At 45.9% G+C, this 10,929-nt stretch overlaps 1 protein-coding gene across 3 annotated transcripts in view; it reads left to right on the top strand.

The window, feature by feature from the left end:
* Positions 1-10,929, top strand: part of IRF2 (interferon regulatory factor 2) — an 80,422-nt gene that overhangs the window by 26,415 nt on the left and 43,078 nt on the right. For 2 of the 3 annotated variants that reach the window (XM_019521896.1, XM_019521898.1), the window contains exon 2: positions 9,489-9,581. In XM_019521896.1, coding sequence (XP_019377441.1) covers positions 9,495-9,581 — 87 coding nt within the window. In that variant the 5' untranslated portion in view covers positions 9,489-9,494. Of the gene's footprint in view, positions 1-8,549; positions 8,910-9,488; positions 9,582-10,929 lie in introns of those variants that run through there. The other variant, XM_019521897.1, reaches the window with a different exon arrangement.

Genomic DNA, 10,929 nt, shown 5'->3' with positions numbered 1-10,929 from the left:
AAAAGCCCAACCCCCCCCCCCCCCCCAGCCCTACTGCTGCCCCTCACTCCAGACCCACTGACCCTGCAAGTGCCCCTCACTCCCAAACCAATAGTACCCTGCCCCCACCCCTTGCTGGTGCCCCTCACTCCTGACCTGCAGTCCCCTGGCGCTGCCAGTGCCTTGCACACCCAACTCACAGTCACCCGTCCCATCTCATCCCATCCCCTGTGCCCCTCACTGTTGATCTGCAGCCCCTGCCCCCCTCCAAGCCTGGCAGTGTCCCTCACTGTCTACCTGCAGCCCCTGCTGGTGCCCCTCAATCCAGACTTACAGCCTCCTGTACCCCAGCTCTGCCGGTGCCCCTCACTCCCAACCTGCAGCCCCCTGCCCTGACCCCCAGCCCTGCTGGTGCCCTTCACTCCTGATCTGCAGATCCCTGCCCCCACCCCACCCCCCAGCCCTCCTGCCCAAACAGCTCCTGTATTGTGTACATGCCTATGCTGTCTCTCTCTTCCTCTCTCCCATGCGCCTCTCTCTTTTTCCCTTTGTTTCAGTCTGTCTGTCTGTGGGGAGCATGTGACCCCCAACAGCCAATCACCTTGCCTGCTGCTCCCAGCCCCAAGTAGCTAGTCTGGACATTTGCTCTTTATTTTAAAAACCTGCCCAGATGCACCACAGGGGTCCAAAAAAGAGGACACGTCTGGGAAAACCCAGAGGGATGGTAACCCCAGGATTTGAGAGCACTGTGTGTTAAACATTTCCAGTTCTAGTTGCTATCTTAGGGATGTTCAAGACAAGCTAGAACTGTCACTGGTCTCCCCTCTTGGCAGTACAGAATGGTGCCAAAAAACAAACTGGAAACTGTTTTTCTTGCACTTAACCTGAGCAAAGGTATTTAGATACTTAAAGACACAGGTGGGGCACTGGTGTGGTAAACCAAAGTGCACAAGCATGCTGGGAACCGATCTCTCATTGGCTTGAGATGAAACCAGTAAAACTTGGAGTCAGTGGGAGTTATGCATGTAAGCATTTTTCAGAACCCCACTAGGAGCCTGTCTGCATCTTTAGGTGTTCGTGTCCATTTGTAAATCTAAACCCTATATTTAGGGCTTGGCAAAAATGTAACTGTAAATGCTGTGTAGGAAAGGGGAGGTATTTGTGTGGGCATTTAGTATTTTTCTAAAAAGGAAAAGTTCCTTTTTGCCCATTTACAGACTAAATAATAAAGGCTGGGGGAGGTGGGATGAGTTGGGCAAGTTCTTTTACTGCAGCCTTGCTCAGTGTTACAGATGACTGAGGTTAGTTCCTGGTTTTCATTTGTTTGTTTTAAAGTAAAGCTGTTTCAGTCTGCCATGAGGCCAGCCTGGTGTTTAAAAAAGGGTGCTTTGCACTTCTGTGCTTTACTTTAAGTTTTCAAAGTTCTTTGAAAGCTTTAATTACTTGAGTGGCAAAAAATGGGTACCCATTATTTATGGGTTGGTTGGTTTTGGGGGTTGTTTTTCTTTTTTTGGAGGGTTTTTTTTGGTTTTGTTTTTTTGTTGGGGTTTTTTTTTTGTGAAGGTGCTCCCATCTAAAGTTTTGGGTACCAGTACAACCAAAAAATATGAGTCATCCTAGTAGGACTCCAAGACCAAACTGTACAACCCACTGAGCCCATTGTTTCAGAGTCTTGAAAAGAGAAGCAGCTTAACATAAGAGCCAACAAATTCAGAATTTGACTTATGGAAGAAGCAAATTTCAGAGTTATAGGCTCTTTAAAAATGTCATGCTACCCTCCACTACCTTTTGTTACCAATACAGTGACCTTTTAAAAGATGAGGATGTGTCCAGTGTTTTATATTTTCTTGGCTTCTATCTGAGATATTCAACAAATACTCTAGCACATACTAAATTCTAATTACTAATAGAAGGCTTCCTGCTACCATGTGTACTTAGCTGTGTTGCACATCTTGTATGTTTAAGATGTATCTTTTAACAACATAAACAGAATTATATCAACCTCTACACTTAAAAAGAAAAAAAAATTATAACGTGATGACCAAGTTAACATTACATAGAAACTTTAACTTTTGCATTTCCTGATTTTGTTTACCATTTTAACTGTGCACAGTTGCCATAATACATTATTTTATTTTATTACTTTAACTGAGATAAGATAGTTCTGTGCTAACACTGTATTTTTGGTGTTGAGGAGTCGTTGATATGCAGCCGTCAAAGAAACCACAACATTTTACCACAGTAGCTTGTGGTCATTGCTCTCCTGCAGAGAAAGAAGTATCTAGAGTTATTTCTGAAAATGTTACGCTCCATTTTCTGTAGAAAAAATGCAAGCAAACCCTAGGGTCAAAGGTTTGATTAACAGAGGTTTACATTAACAGTGGATGTTCTTACTCTTGTATTTAAATATATTTCAAGAACACCCACACTCCCAACTGGACATTTTTAAGAAGGGGTATTTTTTGTTTTGCTTTCTGATAAATATGTCTTAAAGTAACTCTGCTTGTTAATCACTTTTGTGCCAATAAGTGGCACAAAACGGAAGCAAGAGGGTCAAAGTGCAAAATACATCTGAGACGTGTACAAATGGGAGAAGTATGGGGAATAAACAAGATGAGATGGAAGCTACAGCCCATGAAAAGAACTATGAACTATGATATGATTGGTATCACGGAGACCTAGTGGGATGGCTCTTATGACTGCAGTGTGAATGTTGAGGGTTACACTGTTTCAGAAGGACTGGATTGGGAGAAAAGGTGGTGGTGCTGCTTTGTATATCAGAAACACATACACATGTTCCCTAGTTCAGGAGGAAGAAAACAAACCAAAATGCATTTGGGTGACGATGAAAGGTGAAAGACCTTTCTGATATAATGAAAGGTCTGATATATAAACTGATATAATGGTGGGGATTTATCATAGGCCACCTAATTAGGAGGAGGAGGTGGATGAGACAGTCTTCAAGAAGGTGACGAATCTATCCAAAAGCTGTGGGATGGTACTGACGGGAGACTTCAGTTTACCAGATACCTGCTGGAAGAACAGTGCAGCCAAACATAAAATGTCAAGCCGACTGCTTACAAGTGGAGCACAACTTTCTCTTCAGGAAAGTGGAGGATACAACTAAGGGTCATCTATCTTGGATCTTGTCCTGACCAACAGGAAAGAACTGGTGGAAGATGTGAAGGTGATGGGCAATTTGGGAGGAAGGGATCACGATATGCTAGAATTTCAGATTCTGACAAGGAAAGCATGAGGTCAGCAAAATTAGGATGCTACATTTAAAAAAGATGGATTTCATCCAACTCAAGGAGCTAATAGGCATGGTGTCATGGGAGGACAGATTGAAGGATAAAGGTGCCCAGGAGGGCTGGAAGCTTCTAAGGGGCACAGCATTGGAAGCCCAACAAGAAACTGTCCTGGTACTACAGAAGTACAAGAAGAATGGTGTGAGACCAGTGTGGCTGCAGAAGGAACTTCTGAAATGCCTCAAATGCAAAAGGAAACCATACAGGCAATAGAAGAATAGGCGTGTCACCATGGATACATAGCAGGTAATACCAAGAACCTGCAGTGACAAAATTAGGAAGGCAAAGATGAAGAAAGAGCTGCCCCTGGCAAAGGAATAGAAGAGGTTCTACAAGTATATTGGCCAGAACAGAAGGACTGAGGAAGCTGTGGGTCCTCTGTTAATAAGCCAGGGGGAACGCTTACCTGAGGATGCAAAGAAGATGGAGCTCAACAGCTACTTTGCCTCAGTCTTCACAAAAAAGTTAAGCTGCCAAACATGTAATAGGGATTATCTGGATAAGGAAGGGGGCCAGCTGAGGGAGGAGATAACAAAGATGGTCAGAGAGCTTTTGTTGGGTCTGAATGAACTAAAGGCAGCAGAGCCAAAGATCTTGGAGCCATTGGCAGTGATCTTCATGAAGTCATGGAAGATGGGTTAGGTACCAGAGTACTGGAAAAGGGCCAGTGTAGTGCCCCTAGGCGTGGCTACATGGAATTTTTGGGTGGCTATAGCCTCCCCCCAAGCCTCCTCCTAGTGCCACCCCTGCTGGCAGAGTGGGTGCAGAGGTGCTCCAGAGACCATCTTGCGGTGGTGACTGTGGTCCAGAGCCAGGGCAGAGCTGCGATCTGCAGCTTGCATGCCCCAGGCAGGGGCATGCAGGCTGTAGATCACAGCTCTGTCCCAGCTCTGGACCACACTGTCATTGCTGCAAGATCCCACCTGGGCTCTGGAGCAGTTCTGTGCCCCGCTGCGTGCTCTGCTAGCGTTGCTGGGGCCAGTCCGCGCAGAAACCCTGCACTCACGCTATCACAGCGTGGCTGCTGCTGGGGTCTTCATGGAAATTGGCCCAGCCATATGAGCAGGGGCTGCTGGGAAATAGAGTTTGGCCACTGGCCAGATCTGCCATTTTGCCCTTGAGTTAGTTAGCTTCACATCAATACCTGGGAGTTTACTGGAGTATATCCTAAGGAAAGCCATTTGCAAACATCTTGAGGAGGAAAGGCTGGCTGATTGCAAGCAGCTAGCATGGATTCATGACAAACAAGTTTGATCTCCTTTGACAAAGTAAATGCTTGGGTGCATATAGCGTATCTGGACTTCGGCAAAGCTTTTGGCAAAGTCCCATATGACCTTCTCGTAAACAAATTGGAAAAATATGAGCTGGATAAAACTATTACAAGGTGGATATATAACTAGCTCAATAAAGAGTAATTATTAATGGGTCCATATCAGAATGGCAGGAGGTTTTGAGTGGAGTCCCCACAGGGGCCTGTCCTGGGCCCAGGGCTGTTCAGTATGTTTATTAACAATTTGGATGCTGGCATAGACAATGTTTTGAGCAAGTTTGCAGATGACGTGAAACTGGGAAGGATTGTGAACGTGTTGGAAGATGCAAGTGCAATTTGAAAGGATCTTGACATATTGGGAAGTTGGGCTACAGCTAGCAGGATGAAGCACAATGTGCACAAATGCAAGGTGTGCTACACCTCAAGAGGAATAATCAAAAACACAAATACAAAATGGGGGATACCTGGCTGGATAGCAGCTCTATGGAAAAGGATCTAGGAGTCTTGGTGAATCACAGACTCAATATGAGTCTGCAGTGTGATACAGTGGCACAAAAGGCAAATACAGTTTTGGGCTGCAGTGATAGAAGCATTAGGTGCCAGACACAGGGGATGATAGTGCCACTCTACTTGGCACTAGTTAGGCCTCATCTGGAGTACTGTGTGCAGTTCTTGGTTAAACATTTTAAAAAGGACATGGAGAAGTTAAAGAGGGTCCAGAGGCAGGCAAGAAAGATGATCAAAGGTTTGAAAGTCAAGTCATTCAAGGAGAGACTGAAGGACCTGTCATGTTCAGCTTGCAGAGAAGGCGCTTAAGAGGGGACATGACAGCAATCTTCAGATACTTGAAAGGCTGCCGTAAAGAAGAGGGAAAGCACCCTTTCTCTCTTGCTGCAGAGAGGAGGACATGGATCAATGGCTTGAAGTTGCAGCAAAGTCCATTTTAAATTGGAAATATCTGCAAAAATGTTTTCACTATTAGAATAGTGAGGCAGTGGAATAGACTGCCTAGGGAAGTTATGGACTCTCCATTACTGGAGGAGTTGAGGAAGAGGCAGGTTAGCCACTGCTCCAGGATGATCTAGGTGTAGCTATACCTATTTACTACAATGGGTATTTCCTATGCTTCTGGGCTTCGCTGGTTGCTCCCACACAACCCCCTCCTTTTTTCTGCTATATGTGTCAGTGTGTTTTGAAGCCTCTCCCGAGGTTAAGGCTGGGGACTTCAACTGGGGTATGCTGATTTTCTTGTTAGGAGCAAAACCCGAGGTTCCTGGTTAGAGAGTCTTGCCCCTCTGCTCAGGGTCAGACCAATTGCCATATTTGGGGTCAGGAAGAAATTTTACTACAGGGTCAGATTGGTATGGACTGTGGGGTTTTTGCCTTCCTCTGTAGTGGGGAGTATGGCCTGCTACCTGGGATCTCTTGAGCATATACTGACAACAGTTTATAGAAGCAGGACATTGGTTGCTGTATTTCCCCTGCTTTACCTGTGACAGGTTAGGGGTTTAGGTCTATGTTGTGTCAGGGTTGAGGGTAACCGTATGCAGAGTTTAGATAGGGTTAGGGGGTGGGAGAGAATTATGTCGGGCAGAGGGCCACTTTACTGAGTTTTGGCAAGCCGTTGAGGGCCACATGACAGGCAGCCAGGGGCAGATAAATATTCATTTTCTACATTTTTAGGGTCCCCGCAGGCTGGGTAGAATGGCCTGGCAAGCCACGTCTAGCCCACAGGCTGCATTTTACCTACCCTTGGTTTAGATTATGATTGTATGGGATGGTTTAGGATAGGGGTGATTCTGCCTCAGACAGGGGGTTGGTTGGACTAGATGACCACTGGAAGTCCCTTCCAGCCTTACTTCTCTGACTCTATTATTAGTCTAATTTCTGTGGACTTTCTGTGCTGTCAGTGGCAGGCACCAGTTCTCCACTGGAAGGCCATTACTCTGGAGAAGAGGAAAGGAGCATTGAAGCACCTAGAGAAAACAGTAGGGCAGACCACTGTGGGTATTCCTCTTCAGTGAGGGAAAAGTGAGAGAGCCAGAACTCTTGTTTTTCATGGCAAATAAGACTCTCTCTTCTTCTGCACTGGTGGTGTTAAGCAGTTCTTGTGGCCTGTGCTCTGAAAAGGAATTAATTGTGCTTCCTAATGACAGCAGTTTCTTCTTTCATCTTAGAGCATCCCCAAGTGCAGTTTGATGCTGCTGCTTTACAGATCTGTTCTTCCTCTTTGCCTCTTGGGTGATTAGTCTAAGAAAAGTAGGTCCGACATTTTGTCTTGATTCTTTGGGTTTATAAGGAAATGCATACAGTACATCCCAGTGGTAAGTGTGAGTGCCCAAGCTTTGAACATTGATTATGCTGGAGGGCTGTACCAAATGTATATACATTTTTGAGTACAGTGGTATAAAGCAGTGATACCTAACCTTTTTCCCTGGTGGACCAGGAGGGCAGTGCCTAGTCCATCCACTGGATCTGGCTGATGCCCTAATATGAGTTCTTGGACAGATGCGGCAGGACCCCATCTGGCCACATGGAAGGAGTTGGGGGCCAGCCTGGCCCTGATTCAGCCCTGCAGTGGGAAGGGAGTGTGATCTGGCCTCAGTTCAGCTATGGGGGAGGAGCATGGTCTGGCACCAATCCAGCTGTGCAAGGTGGTAGAGGTAGTGGCCTCACCCCAATTCAGCCCCATAGGGGGAAGCGGGCATGGTGTGGCCCTGATCTAGATGTGCTGGGGGAAGGGACCTGAGAATTTGACAGGAAGGGAGGCTGGCAGTATTAATGGCCACTGCTTCCTTGGTGCCAAATTTCCTGACTTCTGTGGAACCCCACAGGCCAGATGCAATAGCTCTGCAGGCCACATGGATCAGAGGTTGAGCACCCCAATAGAGGAAGGCACCCACCATTTTTGATGCTTGGCTCATATCTTCTGGGCCAGATGAAAGGAAATTACTTGGGGGGTTTTAATTAACTAGTAATAAAAATGTCTAGTTGCTCTGCTTTGGCTATATGCTACAGTTGCAGGGAGATGGAACCTTGCCAGGTAGAGCGGTGAGACTGGAAGAGAGCTATTTTTGAGAATCTCCTTCATTGTGTCCTTTTAGTATATGCAAAACATGCCTTTGACATATTTCAGAGAGATTGCATTTAGGCTTCACTCCAAACACATATATAATTTCTATCATACAATATTCAGTGCATCTGCCCTGAGTCGAGTTTAAGATATACTGAGAACTGTGCAGTGTTCCCTTGATGTTCTTCATAGACGCCACATACATATTGTTACTGTGGGGCAGACTTAGCCTGCTTTGCTATGACTCATACAACAGTTTTGGTGGCTGGTCTGACATGAAAGCTGAGACTTTGCATGTGAATTCAGCTATTGTCAGTATCCAGAGTTTTGGTTATTTTATTCATAGCTGAACTGAATCTGAAAGGTGGCTAAGTACTCACAGCCGTTTCTTGGTTTTTTTAGAAGTTCTAACTAACTGTGAAGAAGGCCAAAGGTTGAAATTTTTTTGGCCTGCTTTGCACAGCAGTAAATAAACTGATAATATGTTTGCTAAGAGATTAGTGTGAATATGATTGTTTTACGTTTGTATTTCCATTCGGTAAGCTTATCAAAGAGACTTATTGTGCTCTCAGGTTTTGAACACAATTCCCCATCAGTTTCAGGAAGTCTATCTCCTTTGGGCAGTGAAAGGAAACCGTGAACATTTTTCTTCCTCTTGCGCTGGGTGTGGAGTTCTTAATTGTTAGGCTGCTTGATATTAGTAATCCCACAGGGAAAAGAACAAACCAATTTAATGTCAGTGGTGTCTACTTTAAAAAGCATACCAAGCCACACATTTGGAAGTATGAGGAAGATCAAATACTGTGTGTTTTAAGACTAGTGGAACCCAAGATTATGTAGAAAGGAAAGGGGAATATGTAGGATGGCAAAATGAAAAAAAAAAGCAAGTCAAAATCCCTGAGTATGAGAGTGTGATTGTAGCTCCCTAACAACGGGTTTAGTGTGACTAATCTGTAATCTCCTAGATAACATGATTATTGCCACCTTCAAAGATGCCTAAAATTGGTTAATATTTCTAAAGCTTTATGTATTAAGTTGAAGACTTTGCTCTTTGATGTCAATAATTTACAGGTATATGCAATGAAATTACATCAGGGTTACTTTGCAAAAGAAGTGGAATTGGGTCTGAACTGAGTGACACTTCATACTGAGAAACAGCTGAGAGGTTTGGCAAGGGTTGGTCTTTCTGTGGTATTAAATTGTAAAATTGTAGCTAAAAGATCAAAAACTAGATGGCTGAAAGAGCTGGCAATGGAGTGTGCAAAGACTTGCCACTCAGGTAGTTAAATTTGTTATTGGATGGCTATTCTGTGAATTACTGTAACGTAAAATGTGTTGGTAATCTCAGTCAGGTCTGTAATTAGAGAAACAGTTGCACCAAAGGAGGCTGAGACCACACACAAAAAAAAGTTGCTTACAATTCTTTATAGTGGCAGAAAGAAAGGTCTGATGCTCCCATAGTCATATTAACAAAAAAAAAAACCCTTTTTCCATTTATTTTGTTCAAGGTATTTCTAGTACTTGTTCTGGCAAAAGAACTTTTCCTACTGTAAGCTCTGTCACCGTAAGAGAGTTTGCAGGTGCAGCTGTACTAGGCACCCTTCTCTAGTGCAGTGTCTGAATTGTTGTTTTAGTCTTAGAGGTGGCCCTGCTACAAAGTCAGAGTTGAGACAAGGGACAGTTGGCAGCTGTCGCTGCCTGTGCTGAACCCGCTGAGTGGATAGGTCTCAGGGGCGGTCAATTTGATCTTTCTTAAAAGCACTATGTTCCCAAACTTCTCTTATAGTTTTATCTTGTTTTGGCAAGACAGAAATCTTCATTTTTTAACATTGTCCCTTGTTTTGTTCTTCTAATGCAGGTAACCATGCCTGTGGAAAGAATGCGGATGCGCCCCTGGCTGGAGGAGCAAATAAATTCTAACACAATACCAGGGCTAAAATGGCTAAATAAGGTAATGTGTATGCATGTTTGTTAAACAACTACCTTACAACAGAATCTGAGACTTGGTGGAATAAATCTGATTCTCGCAGCTTCCACTGAAGCAAAGAAACAAAGGCGGGCAAAACCAAACTGCTCTTGCTCAACCTGTTCTTCTAGCCCTATGTTCAGGAGCTGAGGCGCAATTTTTGCTTGTTAAGCCAGTGGCTCTTTTTAAAGCATTTTCTCCCATTACTCTTTTTCTGAGAGCAAGTGGTATGGAAATCTCTGCTTTAAACTAAGAACAGAGTGATAAGCCAAGCAGTTGCAGTGAGACTGGAAGAGAATGCTGCAGCTCAGAAGAGCAGTCTCCTCTGCATTAGCCACTAGGCCTGTGTGAATAGGGAAGTATTCAATTCGGATTCAGATTTGGAGGACAGTTATTCAGTTTGGAGATTTGGATCACTGTCCCGAATCAATTCAGCTGAATTGGCTTTGGAAGACTTGGCGATGATTCAGAGAGATTCAGTGATTTGGATCTGCCAGGGAGAGGCAGGCACAGCCAGGAGGCTCCTCTGGCTGTGCCTGCCTCTTCCCAAGCAGTGGGAGCCTTGGGAGAAGCCCCCATCACCAGCTGGGCTCCAGCCTAGTCCTGGCACTTAAAAAAAAACCAAACAAACAAAGCCTGGGAGCTGGGCTGAGTGCTGCTGGGCTCTGGGTGACAGCTGGAGCCACCCCAGCTCCTGGACAGTGCGTGGTGTTCTGTCGTGTTACACTGCACCCACACCATGAGGCAGCTGCTGAGCGGGTGTCAGGTGTGGGGGCCGATAACTGCTGCCCCCCACTGTCCTGTGCTCTGCAGGGGGTCTGCCACGAGCCTCCAGTTGCCACTGCCAGAGTCAGTGAGTGCCAGACTACTTCTTTAAGTGCCTGAGGCTGGGGCCAGGCACAGCAGCCATGGGGGCTTCTCCCACAGCTCCTCTGGCTGTGCCTGCCTCTGCCCTGGTATGGGGAGCCTCGAGGGCTATGCCCTCCTGCCGTTTGCCCAGCCAGTGTGGGCAGGGGTGGGGGGTGTGATGCAGACATGGCTTCTCTAGGTGGCAGCAGGGCATAGCCCCCACTCCCAGCACTGCCGCACCTGTATCAGCACTGGTAGTGGGGGCTACACCTTGCTGCCGCTTGCTCCCTTCCGCCTGAAGCCAGCCTCACCCTCATCCTGCTGCCCACCTCCCCGCTCCAGCTGGGCAAGCAGCAGCAGGGTAGAGCCCCTGTTCCCAGCAATGCCCTGCCTGCATCCCACACCAGCCGCTCCCCTCCCTGAGTAATGAACCCCCCTGTCCCAGCTGGGCAGCTTGTCTCAGCCTGTCCCAATCCCTCCCTCC

Source organism: Gavialis gangeticus, unplaced genomic scaffold (assembly GCF_001723915.1).
Source record: "Gavialis gangeticus isolate Ggan-Ray unplaced genomic scaffold, GavGan_comp1, whole genome shotgun sequence".
Lineage (NCBI taxonomy): Eukaryota > Metazoa > Chordata > Crocodylia > Gavialidae > Gavialis > Gavialis gangeticus.
The sequence above is the reverse complement of the archived record's forward strand: the minus strand, read 5'-3'. Positions and strand labels throughout refer to the sequence as shown.